A 23,431-nucleotide genomic window follows, 5' to 3' on the forward strand; every position below is an offset into this window, starting at 1 on the left:
ATATGTATGGGTAACTTTATAGCATTGACAAGTGCCAAACCTCTTGTTCCAATTTTTCCCCTCCATCTCCCCACCCCCTCCCCCAGATGGCAGGGTGACCAGTAAATGTTAAATATATTAAAATATAAATTAGATACACAATAAGTATACATGACCAAACTCTTATTTTGCTGTACAAAAAGGATCAGACTCTGAAATATTGTACAATTAGCTTGTGAAGGAAATCAAAAATGCAGGTGGGCAAAAATATAGGGATTGGGAATTTAATGTAATGGTTTTTAGTCATCTCCCAGTATTCTTTCACTGGGTGTAGCTGGTTCAGTTCATTATTGCTCCACTGGAACTGATTTGGTTCATCTTATAACTGAAGATGGCCACGTCCATCAGAACTGGTCATCATATAGTATTGTTGTTGAAGTATATAATGATCTCTTGGCCCTGCTTGTTTCACTCAGCATCGAACTTAGAACTTATCAAGGAAAACTGTTTAATTATTTTTTAATAATAGATTTTTATTTTCAAAATATGTGCAAAGATAGCTTTCAACATTTGTTCCTGCAAAACCTTGTGTTCCAAATTTTTTCTCCCTCCCTTTCCTCCAGTTCCTTCCCTAGGCAGCAAGTAATCCAATATAGGTTAAACAGTGCAATTCTTTTATACATATTTCCATTATCAATAATTAATGATATAATTATCATGCTGCACAAGAAAAATCGGATCAAAGAGGAAAAAAAATTGAGAAAGAAAACAAAAAGCAAGCAAACAACAGAAAAGGTGAAAATAATATGTTGTGATCAACATTCAGTCCCCATAGTCTCTCTCTGGTTCTCTCCATCACAAGTCTGTGAGAACTGACCTGAATTGCATCATTTTTGAAAAGAGCCAGGTGTATCACAGTTGATCATCATGTAATCTTGTTATTGCTGTGTACAATGATCTCCTGGTTCCGCTCACTTTACTCAATTCCAGTAAGTCTCTCCAGTTCTCTCTGAAATCCTCCTGCTGGTCATTTCTTACAGAGCAATAATATTCTATAACATTCATATACCATAGTTTATTCAGCCATTCTCCAGCTGATGGGCATCTACTTAGTTTCCAGTTTCTCTGGAAACTCCAATGGCCTTTTCTGGCCACTACAAAGAGGGCTGCCACAACCATTTTTGCACATGTGGGTCCCTTAGGTAATAAGTCCAGCAGAAACACTGCTGGATCAAAGGGAATGCAGTTTTATAGCCCTTTGGGTGTAATTGCTCTTCACAATGATAGGATCGTTTCACAATTCCACCAGCAATGTGGAATGTCCCAATTTTCCTATATCCCCTATTTATCATTATCTTGAAAATAGTTTAATTCAACAAGCATTTATTAAGTGCCTTCAATATGCACTGGAGATGCTAGGAAAAATAAAAATGCTTATCTTTAAACATCTTAGAACTCTAACCTATAGTCCAAGGTCCTATAGAGACTCTGAACTTGTAATGGGTTAACTGGATCTTGGAGTATGGAGTATGACCTAATTAATAAGAGACATTTTCTCTTGACTCATTTTGTCTGAAACCTGGAGTTCACTAAAGGGGAATATTTAAAATAGAAACAAGCCCTCACAAAGTTTAAAGCTTCCTCAAATCCAAAGAAGGGGGGAAATCCTAAGTAGGAGTTACTTCTAAAATTGAATCTTAATAGAGTTATCTAGGACTTCCAAGAAGCAGAAAGGTAAGGACTGAGGGATTCTGTAGGCATAGAACAAGTTTAGAAAAATGGGGGACACTGAGTCAGGAGATGAAATGTAGCATATATTGGGAATAGCAAGGACAGTTACTTTGGAAATATAGATTAAAGTCAGAGTGTGAAGGACTTTCAATCCTAAAGTGAATCTTGTATTTGTTATTAGGAGTTAATAGAGCTTCTTAAAAGTGGTGTAACTTGGAAAGACTTGTATTTTAAGAATCATATTTTGACAGCTGTGGGGAGGATAGTTTGTAGGGGAAGAGATTGAATAAATAGGAGATTAATACAAATAAATAAAAAAGAGGTAGCATGTGATAAAGACACAGGAGAGGTCTCTGTTCAGCCAGCCTTGTAAGAAATTTGAGGAGGAAAGGGAATGTGTTAGTTTTAGAGATTAGAGAAGATTTCAAAGGAGAGAGAGAAGGAGATGAAGAAGGAAGGGGAGGGAGAGAGGGATGAAAGGAAAAAGAAGGAGGAAGAGGAAGGTAAAGGGAGCAAGGGAGGAAGGGAAGGAGAGAGAAGGAGGGAGGGAGAGGGAGATGACAAGGGAAACGGAGGGAGAGAGGGAGGAAGGGAAGAACAGGGAGGGAGAGGGAGAAAGAGAGAGAGAAAGAATATATATAACATGTATATACTACACATATATACACACAATTTTAAGGTGAGTCTTGAAAGATGCAGAACATTTTTGTAAGTGGTGATGAGGGCATAGGCACATGTGAATAATAGCTTAGGATGATTCATGAAGGCTGGCAGGGATAAGACCAGAACTCAAAAGTCTAGCTTGACAGCTGTGCAAAGAATGGAGTCACATTGGGACAGGAGATCTTAATATGGCTTTTTATAAACTCCTGCCAGGCTTCAGAGGTAATGTTTTTATATACTATATGTCAATGAGATACTATTGAAAATTGGGAATGGCATGACACTTTCAAGTTTATTTAAATAGGTGAACCGTTTTTTGCAGCTGTAAAAAGGAAAGATTGGAGAGGGGAAGAGACTTTTGAGACAGGATGGATCAGTTGGGAGGCTATTATGTAATGGTCTGGTTGAGAAGTAGATGAGTCTGAGCTAGGAATGATAGCAGTGAATGGGAAGGAGGAAAGGATCAACTTGACTTGACAATTTGAATATGGGAAGTGACAGAGAAAGTAGAGTGAAAAATAATTCATCTACTTGAGGAAGATAGCGATCGCAACAGAAATAGGGAAGTTTTGAGGAATGGATCCATTTAGAGGATAAGATAATGAGTCTAATTTTGGAATTACTGTGTTTGAAGTACCGGTGAGATGTATACATGGAAATGTCTCTCAGGCAGTTGAAAATATGTTACTGCCACTGAGAAGATAAATTGGGATTAGATCTATAGATCTGGTAATCTCTGCATAAAGCTGTGCGAACAGGTGAACTTGTCAGAAGTGAGAGTATAGAGAAAGGGAGGAGACAAAGACAGTTCTATATTTTGGGGAATATTTTCATGTGGTTAGTAAAGGAGGAAGATGAACCAAAGGAGAAAATTGAGAAAAGGTGATCAGTCTAATCCTTTTCTAAGAAAAGAAGGTGTCATGGAAACCAATTCACATTTTTCTTTGATTCTTTGTAGCTGTTTCAACTTCATTGTTTTCTTTTGAGACATTCCTTATCATTATGATAGCTTTTTATGGTCAGATTCTTTTTTGTTGTTGTTATTTGCTCATTTTTCTACCCAGTTTGTTGATTTGCAACTTTGTTAGTGTTAGAATTTGTTCTTATGTTTCAGGATTTTTTTTCACTACTGTTTTCAGAACTTGTTCTAGAAGTTTGGAAGTTTTTGATATTTCCAAGATGTCTGATCTGAGGAGAAGTATGGTCACAGATCTTTTAGCTTGTAATCTGGTCCTTACTCAAGAAGGGTTCCTTATCCCTTAGGGTTGCAGTCAATATTCTTCTTTGAATAATTTCCTTGGGACCAGACGTGATACTGCCTCTCAGGACATTCTTTCCCTCTTAACTGAAGACTTGACTTGAAGTGTTTTCCTCTGTCACTGAATTATGATCCACAAGTGAAGTTGCCACCCCGTATCTGAACCTGTGTCCAGTGCTAGCACAGGGATCCCCTGTAATCTCTTTCTGACTAATTTCCAGATTCCCTTACTGTCTCTGGCTTAAGATCTCTTAAAGCTGCTGCTGTTTCTATCACCATTGCCTAGTCCCACCACTGATGTTTCATCCATGGGGGCTCCAGGCCAATCTCCACTCCCATGTCATGGATCTCTTTTTCTAACTTTCTATATTTTCTTGGTCCGGAAGAATAGCTTACTGACTTTTTGCTGTCTGTGCACTCCAGAATTTGATTTGAAATGTTATTTAAAAGTTGTTTAGAGGGGAATGTTGGGAGACCTCAATCTTTTCTAGTTCTTGTATTTTTATTTTCCATCAGTTTGAAACTTGACTTATTTTCATGTTTGCAAATACCCCCTTATTCCAGAACCCACATGAATTAAATACAATTAAATTTTTGAGGGGGTAAAAATGCTTGAATGTGGGCTTTGCAGCCTATTTATTGGTCTAAGGTTTGATTGATTTTCACTGTGCCTGGGACCTAGTGCTAATGACCATGCATTTGGTTGTACAATCATGTACAGCTTAAAAAATCCTAATACCATTAGTTTCTGACTTATTTTTCTCTATCAACTAGCTTTCAGAGTAGTTGATATTTTTTTTTTCAAAAAGAAATGCCATAAAAAATGACCTAAAAGATGGAGGCTAGCTGAATAAATGTATAGAGAACCTGATTAATATCTTTGTTTTTCCAGAGAATTAATCTAGATTTTTAAGTTTTGCCCTAAATATCACACTTAAAGTCTCTTAATGTTTGCCTCTCATTCATTTTAGACAAGGAATCGTTTTGAAGGCACAAGATCTGAAGTGGAAGATCTCATGAATAAAATCAGACAAAATCCCAAGGAGCATAAGAGAGCCAGCCAGTTTGCAGTGGAAGGCTACCTTTATGTCCAGGAAAAAAGTAAGAGAATTGCAAAGCTGAACTTTGATATGATGAATTCTTGTGGGATTCTATTTTACACATCTCTGCTCCATGTACCTTGCATGAAAAAAACTCTGATGTAGTCACATAAAAAGATGGAACTAGATAGTTTCCAAGATCTTTTCCAACCCTGTCAGATGACAGAGGGACTACTTTTTTATAGAAATGGCTTAGATGTTTGAACTCTTTTCTCTATCACCTTCTTTGCCCATTTCCTTCCCTAGTACTAAGAAAAATAGCCCAAGCACAGATAGATAAATAGACTGCTAGAACATTTAGGACATAAACTTATCTTCTCCTTCATTCTCATTTATCCCATTATTTTTTTCCCCTACATAATCCGCAGGATAACTGTACAAATAACAATATGGTATGTTGACCAAAGTGTTGGAAGAAGAAGCCATATGTTAAAGAGCAAAGCTTCTTAAACTGTGGATTGTGACCCCAGATGGGGGTAGCATAATTGAATGTGGGGATTGTGAAATTATGATTTATTATCAGTAACTTTTGATTTATATACAAAAAGGGGTCATGATTGAAAAGTCTAAGAAGCTGAGAGGAAAGAATTTTTACCCTGTTTTTTTACCTGCATGATTCTGAACAAGTGGTTTAATTACTCTGGGCTTCAATTTCCTCATTAATAAAAAGAAAGGATTGAATTAGATGATCTCAGTGGTTCTTTCTAGTGCACTCTTTCTCTCCCTCCCTTCCCCTTCCTTTCCTATCTCCTTCCTTTTCTCTTATATTGAATTAATATGTACTTTAATACTTGCTTATTTTAATGTAAAGTCATACATGAGCAGAAAGCAAAAACACAGGAATAAGATAAAAGAGTCAAAAGTCTATAGAGTATATAGGAGTATTCTATACACACATACACATGAATGTGATCTTCAGCTTTCAACTTTGGAGTCATTGATCACAGAAAATATAGAAAGGAATCTAAAAACAAATAAGACTGATTTTGCTCTAACAGTCAACAAATCCCAACCAGGAAATTATTTTTGCATCAACTTTGAGTGTACTCATAACTGAGTGTAGTCCTTTCTCTTTTTTTGGAGACTTGAGTCTCTCTATCTTGCTGGAAGTACTGAGGGTCTTTCTAGGTCCATTCTCCTGATCGTCCAGGAAGCATTTGCTGGTTAGTTTGCATCCCGTTGGGCAGACTCATTCCTTCCCCTCTTCCCACTCCTGTGAGCTTACCATATTGGTGCTGGATTTGTTAAGGACATTTGATTAACCCAGCCAACTTCTGCTTAGAATTCCTGAGCTCAAGCAATCACCTTAGCTTTCTTGCTAAGAGATTCCAAACGCTGCTATCGTTCAAGCTACTCCTTCTTTTTCTAATCCTATAAGATAGCCAAGAGATGTTCCAAATGGCTTCTCACCTTTTTTCATTCCAGATGGGAAGATGAAACTCAGTACATCTGTGTGTCCCAGAATGTGGTTCATTTATGTAATTGGAGATTCAGAAATCCTTAGATTCAATCATATGTTAACTGTTGGGTATCATTTAACTGCTGAGATCAGAGCCTTCCTTTTTCACCTGTGGGACTGAGGAGCCATCCTGATTGCCTGGTGGTACAAACATGAGAATCTTCCTTATTTACAGTCTCTCCCTCTCCTCCTGTTGACTGTAATCAGGGCAGCTCAAAACCTTCCTTTCACTTACCGTTTATGACTGATTTGCAGTACTTCAGTTTAACTGACCAATTTAAGAACTTGGAAGACTGTAGAGGCAGTTAAATATCCTCTGTACTTTGGATGAAATATAAAATCGACGTGGGAAAGCTATCTCATCATCCACTTTCCTTTCATTTGCAGATATTCAGATTTGGATGGAGTTTTGCAGTCAGGTTGGCTGAGTTGTGCAGTTTTAGGAAGGAAAAATCACCAAGGAATCAATCATGGTCTTCTGAAAAGCCATGAATGATTTTTCTTGATGAAACTGTCATGTCTAGTGAATTTATGTGAAGTTTGAAAATCTAGGGCGTATAAATTAGAACTTTAAAACTTTTAGAAGTGATGACCAGGTGATCAAGAATTTGAAAGATTCTAGTAGGTTTCAGACTCTTGCCCTTTGGCCTTCAAGGACTTAAAAAGAATTGGACTAAAGGAGATTTGAAGTGCCTCATTCTTAGATTTCTCTCAGCGGATGGGTCTACATGTGGGCCTCTTAGCTGCTCTGATCTGTAAGTTTTGTTAAGAGTGTGGTAGAGTATTGTATTCAGAACCAATCCAGTCTTATGATGATTTTTATTTTTTCTAATACTTCCCACATTATCCTTCCTCTTTAGTTCTGAGCTTTTCTGGTATGTAGAGATAATTGTTATTATTGCTCATCCTTTATTTTTGACCAATGACATTATGGGTTGCTGTCTTGACTTACTTGTGAATTGGATTTTAGTGAGGTGGAATTGGACTAAATCGTCACCCTCAGTCTTCTTGAGTCATCAAAATCCAGTGTCAAGAAAAAAGTAAAGATACAGTGGATGACCTCAGTATCTTTGATGATGACTGATCAAGTTTTAAGTTCTCCATAGCAACTGCTTCAGCCAATTTTGTGGCTATTGGAAAAAGTAATTCCCCCCAATTGTATTGGGGGGAAGTCTCCATAGGCTCAGGGTAAACATTTCCTACCTCACTGACATTCTTAAGGCCTGTCAATTATACTGTATCTGATTTAGCTCATCTATGGAGATGGCTGCACCGGGGCTGCTGTGGATGTGGAGGCAGTGTGGTTCTGTGGAAAGAATATTGGAATAGGAGTCAGCATGGATTGAAATCCCTGTCTTTGATAATTATTCTGAGTTCCCCTTTGACATGTATTAGCTTTGTGACCTTAGAGAAAATGACTTAAACTCTTTGAGTCCAAGTTTCCTCATCTTTAAATAGTAGCATTGAGATGTACAAGTTTAGTAGCCAAGATTGGTCCCAGAGAAGAGATAAGCAAATGTACTTCCTCTTTGGCAAAGAGGGGAACTACAAGTATGAAATGTTGCTTATGTTGTAAGATGTAGATGATATATCGGTGGATTTTTCTTAAATACTTTTTCCCCCTCTTCCATTTATATTTTTCGTTATAATGGGATATCTTGTTGGTTAAGGGAAGCACATATTGAGAAATGAAGATGACATAAAAATAAAAGCTAACTTACAATTTTTTTTTAAATGATAAGTTTGGATGGGAAGACTTAAAAGAACTGATTTATGAAAAGCAAAGTAAACAAAAATAATAATACAAATGCTGATATCAACAATATAAATGTAAAACAAAAGAAATGGGTGTGTAATTATAATGACCAAAATTGGTCCTTGAGAAGAATTGGAAGGATGAAAGCAGTTGTAGAATTATAAGGTTAAAAAAAAAAAGACAAAAATAAATTAAGAGTGTAAACTTGGTGACCACTAAAGTCCCTTTTATGAGGCAGCAAGTCTTACAACTTTTGTCTCAATTTCCCTATCTGTAAAATGAGGATAATAGTACCTGCCTGTCAGTTAAGGTAAAGATAAAATGAGATTATAGTTGTAAAACTCTTTGCAAACATTAAATCACAATGTCAATGCTAGTGGTTGTTACTATTATCATTCCAGCTCCAAATCTATGATCCTATGATTTCATAATAGAAATCACCAATTATAAAAATCGCCCAATAAAAAAATACTTAACAGATCTCAAGAATTCAAGGCAAAGAGAAGTGATATGCTTTCAGTTTATATAATTAGATGAATAGTTATTAAATTATTTTTACATCATATTCTTAAATGAATATATATCACTGAATGAATAGCTAGTGATTTTTTTTACCACTCTTGTTATTTCATTAGTGTAGGAAACCCCCACAGTCAAATTTTTATCAACTGTACAATTTGACATTTCATCTGTAGCTGAGCAATAAGAAGTTTAAGTGATTTAACCAGTCACACAGCCCAATATACTTCAGTATTTGTTGAACCCTGGACTCCAAAGTCTTCCATTTTTCTTGGCTGTGCCCAGTTTTTTCTCCTCCTGATATATTTTGGCATTACTAGCTGCCAAGTAGAAGTCCTTATATGGCCCTAAACCCTCTGAGTAATGGCAGGGTTAAAGAGAACAGCAATACATTTACTCTAAATATTTGTTTTCCCCTCAAGGTATCAAATATAAATAAGAATTAAGTCTTGAGTGCATTATCAAAAGTTAACTTGTTCATTTGTACGAGCAATATTGCTGACACGTTTGAGAATGTTGCTTTTTGGTCCTTTCCATCTTCCCTCCCTCTTCCCCCTCACCCTGAATACATATGAGCAGAGAACATTGCTGATTATACAGAGGAGCTGGGAATTATGTTTTCCTTTATTATTAAAATGCATAAAATTCTCCCTCTGCTTCAGGGCCTGCTCCATTTGGCTCCAGTTGGGTTAAACACTACTGCATGTATAGAAAGGCGGCAAAGAAGTTTACCATGATTCCATTTGAACACCGATCAGGGGGGAAGATTGTAAGTATATTGTTGTGCTCCAGGAAGATGGGGAGGATGATGTAACCCTTCTGTAATCCTTGATACTTGGCAATGATAAATGAGGTCTGGTGCATTTTTGTCATGGGAATATGAGGGAAAAAAATGTAGAAGGCCTAAGGAGAGCAGAACTGGCCACGTTTGGGTAATGAGTCCTGGGGGAGTGGGGGAGAGGCTAAATGAATAATTTTCTGACTTAAAAAAAAAAAAAGACTGTTAAAAGGACTGGATTTTAGTTCACTAAATATTTAAGCAGCTAATGTGTGATAACAGCTTTGACAAGCTTGAGGGATGCAGAGGCTAAAAATGGCACCGTTCTTCACCATCAAGGAATATACACTAACAAAGGTATATAAAATATAAGCCAATACATATAATCAAAGGTAGAATGCGATAGAAGTAAGGGTGTAAGTAAATGGTGTAAGAAATTTGAGATAGAAGAGAGTACCTTTAGATGTTGGAGTAGGAGGGCGAGAGAGATAGAAAGACAGACAGAAACAGAGACAGAGAGATGAGAGAGAGATGAGAGAGACAGAGATGAGAAAGAGAGACAGAGAAGAGAGAGAGACATAGAGACAGATACATGGTGGGGACAGAGACAGGGGGCAGAGAGAAACAGACAGATACAGAGAAAGAGAAAGGGAGGAAAATGAGAATGTGTGTATGGGTAAGGTAGTAATTGAAATAAAACTGGGGAAAAATCAGTTCATGCTAAATTAGGGTAGACCTTAAATATCAGGCTAAGGAAACCTCTAAAGGTTTTTGATTAGGGGTTGAAATGGTCTGTCCTTTAGGAAGATTAATTTGTCCACTTTGTAAAGGGATGCATTGGAGAAGAGAGAAAGTATAAAGGCAGAGAGATCAGTAAGGAAGTTATTGGAATAATTGTCTAGAGAGAAATAAGATAGTGAGCCAGGCTGTGATTTTGAGAATAGAGAGAAAAAGTTGAAGAGTGTTTCAGAAGTAACATCTCATAGGTTTTTGGCATCTCATTGGTTGTGGGGCAGGTAAAAAAATGGAAGTTCTAAGACAAGCTAGGATTGGGAATCTAGGTGAGTTGGAAGTAGGTAAGGTCACTAACAGAAATTGCCAAATTGGAAGCAAGTGGTTTTGGGGTTGGGGGGAAGAGAATGTGTTCAGGTAAAATGTGTAGTATTTATTTATTATATTAGGTTGCTTTCTTAATTTTTAGTTGATTTCTTTTGATATTTGATATCTTGATTCTAAGAATTTCTCATTAACAGGGTGATGGAGACGTCTTCTCTTTGAAAGAATGTACCAAAAGGCATACTGACTCCATTGATAGACGGTTCTGTTTTGATGTAGAAGCAGCAGACAGGTAAATTATCTAAATTACAGAACATGTTAAAAAGAGCATTTTGCTTTCTTTGATACTGGGGAAACATTGCATCATTTTTACTCATAATAATTATATATGAGACAGCCTGCTGTGAGGGAGCCAGAAATGCTCCAGGTGCCACCCCTGGACACTTACAAGTTGTGTGGCTCTGGACAATTCATGTAAGTTTTTGCTACCCCATCTAATATGCTGTAAATTGCAGAGCCGATAGCAATCTGCTTTGGTAAGGAGGAGTTACTCATTGAGAACTCTCTAGATCAGAGGTATCAAATGCATGGCCCATGGCTGCATGACCTTCAGTATAATCTATTTCTGCCTGAAACAAATTAAAATAGAATTAGGAAATATTTAACAAAATAAATAAAAATACAATAAAAACACATGCAAGATACATTTTAAAACTCAGTCAATATGTGGCCTATATAGATGCTTATGTATGGATTAGCGGTCCCCATTTCTATTTCTCTTTGACACCACTGCAGTAGATTAGAGATTCTTTTTTTTTTTTTTTTAAATAGTATTTTACTTTTCCAATTACATGTAAATATTTTTCAACATTCATTTTTGTAAAATTTTGAGTTCCAGATTTTCTTTTTTTCCTCCCTTGCTTACCTCCTGCTCTTCCCAAGACAGCAAGTAATCTGATATAGGTTATACATGTACAATCATTGTAAGCTTATTTCATATTATAGACTAGTGATTCTTAGCCAAGAGTCCATAGTCTATGGATCACTTGCAGCAGGGGATCTGAAAACTTTCATGAGAAAAAAAATACATTTTTATTTTCACTGGTATCTAAATAGAATGTAGTATTTATTTAATTAAAAAAAAAAATCCTTATGAGAGGTGTTCCATAGCTTTCACCAGATTTCCAAAGGGGTGCTCTAGTTCAACGAATCATACGTACAGTTCAATATATTTTTCTATCTGTATTGTATATCGCTTCACTGTGGGCTCACTGTATATTGTCTTGGATGCCCGCCTAATTGAGTGAGCAGAGCCTAATCGCCATTTTGCCATAGGGTAACAGTGAGATTTTTTAGTAACTCTGGGAAACCATCTGATTATATTTTAGAGGGCTTGCAATCTCTTTCCATCGAGGGGAATACCCACAGTGACTTTATTACTGCCAATTGAATTATTAAATATACATTGTAACCCAGGTCACTTTGGTTGTGGAAAATCATTAGGAACTTCCACTTGAGATATATGCATTCATTTTCCAGCATCTCTATTATCACAATGATTTTGAGTAGCAGGAGATCAATTTAGGAAGCATTTGGAGCTGTTCCTGTGTGGATTTTAATGAATGTTGGAGCCATATAGGAAGCTTTTGTTACTGGCAAAATTGTGGTCACCAGTACATGACATGTTACTGAACCTGTGTTTCCTTTCCAGCTAATGTGGTTTGTGCTTTGCTACTATGCACCTGTTACTTTTACGTGTGATTCACTTTTAGTAATTCACTGCTCATTTATGCCCTCAATTTTAGCTCTTTTATGCATACGTATCAGCTGTGGGACAGAGGCAACATTTGAACTAGGTCTTTTGGCTTTGAGGTATCTAGACTTTCCAAATGCTAAGGGTGCTCTTAAGTTGCAATTTGTCAATCTTTTGAAATGAGACATTCAATTCCTATTTTGCTCTTAGAGAAGACTTTTATTTCTTTCTTTTCTCCTGTTGCAGAATTTGGATTATCCAATTCTTACAGTGCTTTTTATAAAGAAGGAGAAAGGAAATGAAAAATAAACTAAATATAGCCATTTACATTTCCTGTTTCAAAATTTTGAGGTATCCATTTACTTAGAGCACCTTTTATAAAGAAGGAGAAGGTAAATGAAAAATAAATTAAATATGGCCATTTACATTTCCTGTTGCATAATTTTGGGGTATCCAATTACTTACAGCACCTCTTATAAATAAGGAGAGAGGAAATGAAAAATAAACTAAATATAGTCATTTACATTTATGGTGGCTTCATGCCACCCCTGGACACTTACAAGTTGTGTGGCTCTGGATAATTCATGTACCTTTTTGCTGTCCCAGACAACATGGTGTTGTAATTGCAGAGGCGATAGCGATCTGCTTTGGTCAAGGGAGGGGCTACTCATTGAGAATTCTCTAGACCAGAGATATCAAAAGCATTACATTTCATTTCTGATCATTGTCAATATTTTATTCTCTGATGTCATTATTGACCAACATGCTATTCTAAGACTCTCTATTAATGATGGATGAACAGGGTTATCTTTAGATACAGATGACAGTATGTTAGGAGAATTACAGATTTTAAAATTAAACAGGCTCCAAAATACTTTAGTGACTGTCTAATTACTTTGTTTTATTTATATTTATGTTTAATATGAACTTAATATGAACCTCAGCTAACAATAAAACCATTGAACTCTTTTATAATTCAGTTAAATTCAGACATTTATTCCAAAGATGTGTAGTTTAAAATTGAATTTCATTACATAGTTATCTACAACTTGTCAGTGATTCACCATTTTCCCTTTTGTTCATTGTTCACTCTCCCTTCAAAGGCATATACTTTCCCATTTATATAACTGTAATCAACATCTGTGGGCAGCTTGGTAGCACAGTGAGTAGATCACTAGACCTGGAGTTAAGAACATTCATCTTCCTGTGTTCAAATTATTAGCTTTGTGACCCTGGGCAGGTACCCTAATCCTGTTTACCTCAATTTCCTCAAACTTCCTTCTGGAAAGGAGAAGGAAAATGGCAAACCATTCCAATATCTCTGCCAAGAAAACCTTAAACTGGGTCACAAAAAGTCATATAACAATTGAAAAAAAACAACTGAACAGCAACAAATAATCAACATGGACACAAACCTTTTTCTTTCACAGATGAGGAAAACCAGTTCTAGAAAGATGAAATCATTTTTCTAAGATCGTATAGCTATTGTATAGCCCAGCCAGAACTGGATCTCAGGTTTTCTGATTCTTGTTTTGGTGCCTTTTTATTTGCCTGAATGACAGTGACCCATAATGGATTAGAGAGCTAAAGTTGGATGTCAAAAAGCCTTCAAGATTCCCATCTCACTGCTGGTCTATATTAGCTGTGTAAAGCTGGCCAGCCCATTTTAACTCCCATTGGCTTCATTTTTTCCCTCTGTAAAATCAATATTAATAATATCCTTGGCAGATGCAGTCTGATCTAGAATAGAGAGATGGTGCCATATTGAGTCAAAACAACCTGCACTGAGGTCTCACCTCCAAAAAAATCCTTTATATACTACTATGAACAAGTTGCTCATTCTCAGTGTCCCAGACATGATTGAGATAAGGAATTTCCTTACTGCATTTTTCTAAATCTAAGGTCTAATCCTCTCTAAAATTATATCTGTAGTATTTCTTCTCTCGATTATTGATCAGTAACAAATGAGATAATTCAAAGTGCTTTAGAACTTTGAAATGTAATATAAAGGCTTAACTATTATTATCTTCTGTGTACCTAGAAGTTTTGGGTGACAGAATTACCAGGCTTGGGGAGAAGTTGGGCCTATTTGCCATGGGTTTCAGCTATTCATACAGTTCTTATTGCTACTTACTCAGGGTAATTTAAGAATCATAAAATTTAGATCTGGAAGAGACTTTGGAAACCATTTTGTCTAACATTGCAATTTTATGTGTGATGATACTGGTGTCCATTGAGTCAGTGCATTCAGTGATCATTTATGTGCCAGATATTGTGGGAAGCAATAGAGACAAAGAAAGAAAAAGCCAAATCCTGTATTCTTGCTATCCAGGTGTGGACAATGTTATACATAGTTTACATGAATAAATGCCTCACAATTGTCCCCTCAGGTAGTTAGTTTTGACCTCTGGACTAGAACTAGAGTTTCCTTCTCAGGGTCCGACTCCCCCCCCCCCCCCCCCCCCCCCCCCCCCCCCCCCAATTTTCTTGTGGTCACAGGGCTTTAGATTTAGAGCTAGGAGTGATTTTAGAAGTCATCTCATCCCACTCCCCCTCGTTTTATTGTGAAAAATGTGTGATTCAGAGAACAGAAGTGACTTTGCCCAAGGCAACAGAAGTAGGAAATCAAGCTGGAATTTAAACTTAAGTTCTAAGACATCAGGAATCTCTTTCTTCTCTACCACATATCCTCCTTGTATGTGGTCATGGGGATGTACAAGAGCAAAGTTAGTGCATACTATCTGCATTCCAGTGAGATTTATTCGTGCATCTCTTTATGAAGCCTTGAAAAAGTTGACTTTCATGAGTATAATTTTTAAGTAGACGTGACTCACCTTTCTATTTTTGTTGATTTTCACTTTTGTTCTCTTGGATTCTTGGTGTTGGTGAAAATTTCAGTTTGAATCTCTGTGAAAAGTATTTGTTTTTGTTTTGTTTTTAACCTGTAAAATATAAACAAGATGGAGGTTAGTTGCTAATGTTTGGTTTATTTTCCTGTAATTTAGTTCCTCAAAGCCAGGGATTAGGTCCTGTATCCTTCTTTCCCAGTGTCTTGTGCACAGTAAAGACCATAATTTTGAACAGTTGGTAAATCACTTTGATTCTGTAATGTTTACCCACCTGTTGTATTTAGATACTGCTTAGGGGAAAAAAAAAGGAATAAAAGACTAAATTTGTATTAATACAGGGATCACCCTCTACCAATTTAATTTCTTATCTTCTTTGCAATTTACTGATCTATAATGTTGTTTCTTGGAATACAGAAAAGTTTAGTGGGTTTTCTAGGTAATATTTCTTGTTAAGTGTCAGAGGATAAAAAAAAAAATTGAACCCCCCCCCCCCCTTTCCCATTTTTCCTTGTCTAAATTTGCATTTCAAATAAGGTGCTTCAGTTAGTTTTTTCTGGTAATAGATTGATGAGATCACATGACAATAAATAGTCTAACAATATAATTTAGTAGGTATTAAGCACTTCTTCTGTGCTTAATATGCCTAAATTAGGCACTAGGGATATGTCAGCCAAAGGAAGAAAATTCCTTCCCTCAAGAGCTAATATTCTTTTTAAATTTATTTATTATAGCTTTTTATTTACAAGATATATGCATGAGTAATTTTTCAGCATTGACAGTTGCCAAACCTTTTGTTCCAACTTTTCCCCTCCTCCCCATCCCCCTCCTCCAGATGGCAGGTTGACCAACACATGTTAAATATGTTAAAGTATAAGTTAAATACAATATAAGTATACATGTCCAAACAGTTATTTTGTTGTACAAAAAGAATCAGACTTTGAAATAGTGTACCATTAGCCTGTGAAGGAAATCAAAAATGCAGGTGGACAAAAATAGAGGGATTGGGAATTCCATGTAGTGGTTCATAGTCATCTCCCAGAGTTCTTTTGCTGGGTGTAGCTGATTTAGTTCATTACTGAACAGCTAATATTCTAATGCATTATAGAAAGTGATATGAACGCATAAAAGTGAACATAAAATATGGGCAAAATAAATGCAAAATCATTTTGAGGGAAACACTAACCATTGGGGTTATTTGGAAAGATATGCTAAGGGTGATTAATGGGAGATGGAATAGAAAATAGACCAGCCTGGTTAGAATGTAGAGAGTGTGAGGAAGAAGTGATCAGTTTGTAAAGATTGACTGGAACTATGTTATGAAGGGCTTCAAATATGAAGCAGAGAAATTTATAATTGACTTTAGAGGCAATAGGGAGCCACCAAAACTATTGGAGCTGGGGAGTGATCTGTGTATTAAAATATCAATTCAGCTATTATATGGAGAATAGCTTGGCTGAACAAGGAAGAGTTTGGAGGAAGAAAGAGCAATTCTCCATCCATTGCTCAGGGGCCAGACTAGGATGATGAAATGTGAATAGAACTAGTAGCAGACTTAGGTGAGAAAGATGCTATGGAAGCAGAAAGGAAGAACGGGAAAGTATTTTATTAAGTGCCTGTGCTGGGCATTGTTATAAACATTTTACAAATATTATCTTATTTGATACACATAACAACTCTGGGAGGACTTTTCTATTGTTATCCCCATTTTTCATTTGAGAAAATTGAGATAAACGGAAATCAGATGACTTGCCCAGAGTCACACATCTAATAAGTGTCTCAGACTGTTATCATTCTTGCAAGCCTCGTGCTCTATATACTGAGAGTTGATAAGCCTTGGTAACTGATTGGATCTAAAATGGAAAGAGTGATGAATTGAAGAAGCTTCATAGGTTATGGTCCTGTATAATTGCAAGAATGGTCATGCTCTTGACAGAAGAAGGGAGATTTTTGGAAGAAAGATACTGAATTTTTGAAACTAAATCTATTTTTTTTTTGTCTCCTGTTTCCTACCATCTACTGGTGAGATCTTGCATAATGCTTGTGACCCAGATGTGAAGTTCCTGTAGTAGGTTGTAAGATACATTTACTCCAGATGAAGTCTGTGGACCTTTTTCCACAATGGTATTTTATAGTGCATAAAATAGAATACATAAGATTACAAAAAAAACATAAGTAGATTAAAATAGTTACTAAATATATTTTTAAGAGTCCTGTTCGTAGACTGCCAATTAAGAGCCTTTTCATTTTGGATGTGAGAGAAATGAGATCTAGAGATAATAAAGTGATTTTTTTGGAGGCAAACCAAGGATTTGAACTTGGGTCACATACAGTGCTGCTACTTCTTGCTAGATGTTATTTCTTGAAATTTAAAAGTTGCCTGACATCCCCTCAGTTTTCTCAACAGATTTAAAAAATTTTTTCCTCATTTTACCCCTGTGGCTGCCAACTGCTATTCAACATGCCTTGTATATGACTTCCTTTCATTTCAAAATACCCAAAAAGGAAGGCCTCTGTAGTCCTGTTATCTTTGTATATATTTTCTTGACTGCAATTAAGACTCTTTGAGTCTTAATTTGAATATGCATGTACCCCTTCTCTTTGTTTCTCTCCTGTGGGGTTGTATCTGGCCTATATTGCCCTTCCACTATATTTTGTTAGCATAATAATTTCCAGCAACAGCAAAAAAAACCCAAACCAAACAAAAACTAATTGGTTATAATTGCAAGATGACTACCCAGAACAAATATGAAACATGGAAAAGACACTCAAAAAGCAGTTTAGAAAGGGAGCGTTTGTTTTATTAGATATTGTAGGATTTCTTTAATGGATTTCTCTTCCTTCAAAGTTTTAATTTTATAGTAGGTATTTGTTTGATAATGATGATAATTAATAATAACTAGCATTTATATATCACTCTAAGGTTTGCAAAATGCTTTACATATATTGTCTCATTTGATCATCACTTCCCTGTGTGCTTGCTGCTATTATGATCTCTACCAATGAGGAAACTGAGAGCTTATCCAGGGTCAGGCAGTTAGACCTTCCTGGCTCCAAGAACGGTACTTTCTACCATGCTACCTGACTGCCTTAATGGATCAGTAGCTAAGGAATGCAGTTTTGGAGGGCCAAGACAGTGAATTACTTATTTTTGTAACTGTCCCAAATACTTACCTGGTGCTGATGAATAAATGGAGTTTGATAAATGTTTAAGTGAATACTTGAGTACTTAAATTGATATGTGATCTCATGATAAGGTGGAATGGGGATCTTACTCCTCCACACCTTCTCATCCGGGATCTGTTCATATCTTTGGATCAATCTTCCACAGAGGATCTGTCCAGTGTGGCTGAGTCTTTAATTCTGTCGGTACCAGAGCAATGCTCAGAGTCAGGACTGCTATCTTTTTTTTTTTTTTTTTTTAATAATTGCTTTTTATTTTCAAAATACATCCAAAGATAGTTTTCAACATTCACCCTTGCAAAACATCGTGTTCTAAATTTTTCTCCCACCCTCTCCCTTTCTCTAGACATCAGGTAATCCAATATAGGTTAAATATGTGCAGTTCTTCTAAACATATTTCTACATTTATCATGCTGCACAAGAAAAATTGGATCAAAAAGGAAAAAAAAATGAGAAAGAAAAAAACGAGTAAACTGTCTTTTTTTGTGACCGGCTCACTTCTCTTTTCTGTCATAGGCTTTAAGGACTGAACTTGTGACCTTATAGGGTTGGAACTCCATTTGGAAGAAACTCCCTCTGCCATGTAGATTGACACCTTTTTGCAATTCATCCTCTCAGAGAGTTATTTAGAACACTGAGAGATTAAGTAACTTGCTTAGGATTCCATAGTCAGTAGGCCTCAGAGGCTTTCAGGGATATTCTGTTAAACTCCTCTTGGGTTTCTTACTTTTTCTGATTCCTTTGCTGAATCATCACTCAAATCACAAGCCTGCACTTATGCTAAGGCTTTGTCCTAGTTCCTTTTTTCTTCTCTTTTTTACCCTTTCTCATTTTCAATAAGTATCTCACATTTTAGTGCCAATGGTAAAATGCTTACAGAATTCTAAGAATTGTGTGATCCTTATAAATGTGACAAAATATCTTTTAAATGGGACTCTTAGCACTTTCTGCCTTCATTTTTACCAAGCTACATCCTTCATAGCAGAAAGAAAAATGGGCTGCAAAATACTGAAAGTTATTTCTCATACACCACACCCATGCACACACATAAAGAAATATATACATACACATATGTGTGTGTGTATATACACACACATTATATATATACACACACACGCACACAAAATATATTACATATATATGGATCTAAGGATATATGTATTTTGTTTCATTGGTTGCTATGGCCAAACAATTCATCTCTGACTACTAACCTATTTAGCCAAGGTAGTCCTTAGAATATTTTAAGTACATCTCTACAGTTGGAACCATACTCAGAAATTTTTTGTAACTTGATTGGATTGGTTAGAGCTTGTAATATACCATCAAGTCCTTCAGAAATGTAGTATGTCTTCATATGATAGGATTTTAGAGTTATACTTTTGTGGGGAAATAAATGATTAGCTTAAAAAAATAATCCAGGTGTGTATATGTGTGTATGTTTATAGGTAGCTCCTTTCCCTTCATGGAAATAATAGGGATAGTGAAATTATTAGAATTATCATTCTTTGCTACTTATTCAGAATAAATAATAACTTCCTTCAAAGTTTTAATTTTATAGCATGCATTTGTTTGATAATGATGATAATAATATCATTTATAATAGCATTTATATATCATTCTAAGGTGTGCAAAATGCTTTAAATATATTGTCTCATTTGATCATCACCTCCTTGTGAGCTAGCTGCTGTTATGATCTCTACTTTACCAATGAGGAAACTGAGTCACAGAGAGCTTAAGGTACATGTCCTCAGTATTAGTAGATTTAATATTTTTGAACAAGTGTAAACCTTACCAGGGCTGATCCTATGTAATGAATTGTCGAGGCAGCAGAGCTCAGTAATCCTGAAGCAGAGGTCTATATTTCTGAATTCTAAGCACAGACATCTTAATGGATTTTACAGTTGTCTGGACTATCACTAATATCTTTCCATATTATCCACACTCTTAAAATAAGTAAGCTATACTCTTGGTTCTTTTCAGTCCTCAAAAATGGAAATACTTCTCTCACTTCCCCACCTTGCTCCTGGAGAATGACACTTTAGATTTCCAGATCCTTTGCACTTTTTAAGAATTATTCACTGCTCAGTTGGGAAATGATATAGTTCAGGCCATGGGCCCACTGTTTTGAGGCTTACATGAACAGGTGATTGTATTAATGGGATATGCCTTATTTTAGGAATAGCAACTAAAATATCTGTAAATTGGATTTGTGCTGAGATACAATTGATGCTGAATTTTAAAATGGGCCTCTCCTTCCAGGTAAACAGTTCTAATTTTGCATAATAATGATTTCCATGGAATTGATTTTTTAAAAAAAATGAAATGTCTCAAAAGTTAGAGACTTAAAATGATGAATTTTCCCAGTAGGGTAATTTATTTACTTCTTTCTTCCCCACTCATTCCTTTGAAGTGTGAACTCCCATAGCCAGTAGGTTAAGTACAAGTCTTGATAGAATGACTAGTGAGGTTGATGGATCTCCTAGTTCATCTGTAAAAAGAGAGATTTGTATAATGATTCCTTCTGCTTCCAGATTTCCAATCCTATTATGATATTTCAGATGACTGTGCCACTTTCATAATAGGTTCTCGTTGAGAAAATGGTTTGAGCATATTTTGCTTTATTTCAAGATTTCAATGATTATTCTATCATTTGCAGTTAATTTTTTTCAACAAGTAGATGATAACTTCCCTGCACATTAGATGGCAGTCCTTAGAGAGATTCTGTGGCTGAAACATTGATCACTCAATGAATGGCCAATCTCTTGAAATTAATTTTGTTATAATTGAGTGATTTTTCAGTCAGGTCTAACTCTTTGTGATCCCATTTGAGATTTTCTTGACAAAGATACTAGAATGATTGGCTATTTCCTTCTCCAGATCATTTTAAAGATTAGGAAACTCCGGCAAATGGGGCTAAAGGACTTGCCCAGGGTCCTATAGCTAGTAAGTGTCTGAGGCTGGATTTAAATTCAGGGAGATGAGTCTTTCTGATTCTAGACCCAGCACTATCCATTTTGTTATTCAACTACCTGCCAAATTTAATTAATCCTTATTTTTTTTAATACATATATATGTGATAGACATATAGTTAATTACTATGGCCATATCTAGACCATTTCAGCCTCATAGTAGATCCTTTTAGAGCTTGAAATAGATTCTTTTAGTGCTTGAAAGTCATTGGTATGACTTTTGAGAATGGAGGGTCTCCTCCATGCTAAAAGGAGATATCAGTGGGAGACTTTGGTGGAAAGTATGATCTAAATTAAAAGGTGAACATTCAGATTTGTCTTTCCCATGACTGATTTGTTTTGAATAGATAATATTAGTATTTCTAGTTGTCATAAGAAAGCCAAATTGCACTTGTTTCCATATCAAAGATGGATTTCTGTTGCATATACAAGTTGTCCTACATATGCAATTATATGATTTCTTTTACTTCATCACTCATATTGTATCATTGGTTTTTATTTGAGTATAGATAATATATCACCACCACCATCATCATCATCATCATTCAGTTTGTCTTAGTTTGATATTTAACTGCAGCCAAAATATGGTGGTAGTCTCCTCTAAACCATCAGTTAATTTTCTGCATAGTTTCTCCCTTCTCCATCCTCCTAGGGTGAATTATTATTTTTTAGCCCCAGATCCTTTACATTTTCTTTTATTTTCTTTTTTTTGCTTTGATTTGTTCAATTTGAATTTATTTTGTTGTCAAAAACTTTCATCAGAGGCATTTTTAAACTTAATAATATTTTAATTTTTTCCAGTTACACGTAAAGTTTTCAACATTAATTTTTTAATAAGATTTGAGCTCCAAATATTTCTCTCATCTGTCTTGATCTTCCCCAAAATAATAAGCTCCTTATACTTTTCAAAATTAGTACCTTCCACATTTTAAATCACCAGATTACCTTCTTTACTTCCCAACTCACCACTACTTGTATTTGTTTGTCACATGAGTGGCCATAATCCAGGACATTCACTTAACACATATTTCTTAAGTTTTAAGTTTTTCTTTTATGTCAGAACTTCCTTTATGTGTGTTAAAAGCACACCTACACCATCCACCATGGGTATCTCCTTCAAGGAGCAGCAGAGAATGGAAGTAAAAATTGTGGGCAGTCAAGAATGTTGAAAATTAAAAAGAGCCACATTGAAACTCTCTGATGCTCTTCCTTCAACTATCCTTGGCTAAGTTCTGGAAATTCTTCTTAGGGAACATAGGGAATTTCAAGCCAGGCTCCACTTTAGCTAACTCTATGCTACCTGCACTCCTGTTTCTTCACAGAAATGTGAATGGAAAACCAAACTTACAGAATATAGAAAAGGGATATGAAATTACCTCAGCCTAAACTTATTTTTTTTCCTAATAATCTTTGGAATTGACCTGATATTCAGAGCCTGTGTATATTGTAATTATTTTCTGTTGGTAATGAATCTCTTGACTAGTATTTATTTCAAGTTGCTGAGTCACGTTTACTATATTTTGTTCATTTTAAAAGTTCCTTTGGACTCGGGAAATGTATTGTAGACCTAATTTTCTTTTGTAATTTTCATCTTGCCTAGAGCCATCACTAGGGTGGGGGTAGAGTATTGCTGTAGGTTGCTGAAATTCAGAAGGCATTGATAACATTAAGTACCATTGGAACAAATGAGCTTAATATGCCTAATTAGCAAGATTAATTAGTTAAAAGGAAAAGCCATGTGAGCACATTTTCTACACCTCACATGCATTCTCCCAGTGACTATAGTATTCTTTCCACATACTGGGAAGCATCTCTAACTCTTTCTCAACTGAACTTATACTTAAAAAGTCTACTGGACATTTTGTACCTAAAGTCTAATGCCCACCTGTTTTGTACTTATGTCCAATTAGAGATTCCCTCCTTTGTTATCCTTACATAGTGTGCTTCTCTCTCCCCCTCCCTCTTTCCCCTCTCTTTCCCCTCCCCCCAGGCTGATTCAATATTATATAGAGGGAAAATCACAAAATTTTAGGGAATCTCCATTCAAGATGAATTTATCTGCCATCTAAGATGCTATTTGGTAACATTCTCCAGCACCATGAGACCCCGCTTGTAAATAGTTTTAATTTCATGTTCTCAGTTAATTGACGTGAAGAAAAATGTTCTTTCCTGTAATTATAATTAACTCCCCTGAGTCTGGTGTGGCTTACTTTGAATGAGGGCCAGAATTTTAAAACCTAAGGCAAGGGCTTTTTAAACTAGTTTGATGGGCAAGATACTTGTCTTGCTCCTGCTTTTCAAAAGGACTCCATGTTCAAAAGGACAGAGTTGGAGGGAGCTAAACTCTCTCTTTTCAGATATGTGCTGCCAAAATGAGCAGT

General features: G+C 35.9%; 1 protein-coding gene across 2 annotated transcripts in view; it reads left to right on the top strand.

Annotated features, from left to right (window-relative positions):
• The window catches only part of ARHGAP10 (Rho GTPase activating protein 10), a 346,248-nt gene that overhangs the window by 159,390 nt on the left and 163,427 nt on the right, over positions 1–23,431 (top strand). For both annotated transcript variants that reach the window (XM_031944152.1, XM_031944151.1), the window contains exons 8-10: positions 4,603–4,732; positions 9,128–9,234; positions 10,497–10,591. In XM_031944152.1, the coding sequence (XP_031800012.1) occupies positions 4,603–4,732; positions 9,128–9,234; positions 10,497–10,591 (332 nt within the window). The remainder of the gene's footprint in view (positions 1–4,602; positions 4,733–9,127; positions 9,235–10,496; positions 10,592–23,431) is intronic.

The sequence above is a fragment of the Sarcophilus harrisii genome, chromosome 6, assembly GCF_902635505.1.
Source record: "Sarcophilus harrisii chromosome 6, mSarHar1.11, whole genome shotgun sequence".
In the NCBI taxonomy this organism is placed as follows: domain Eukaryota; kingdom Metazoa; phylum Chordata; class Mammalia; order Dasyuromorphia; family Dasyuridae; genus Sarcophilus; species Sarcophilus harrisii.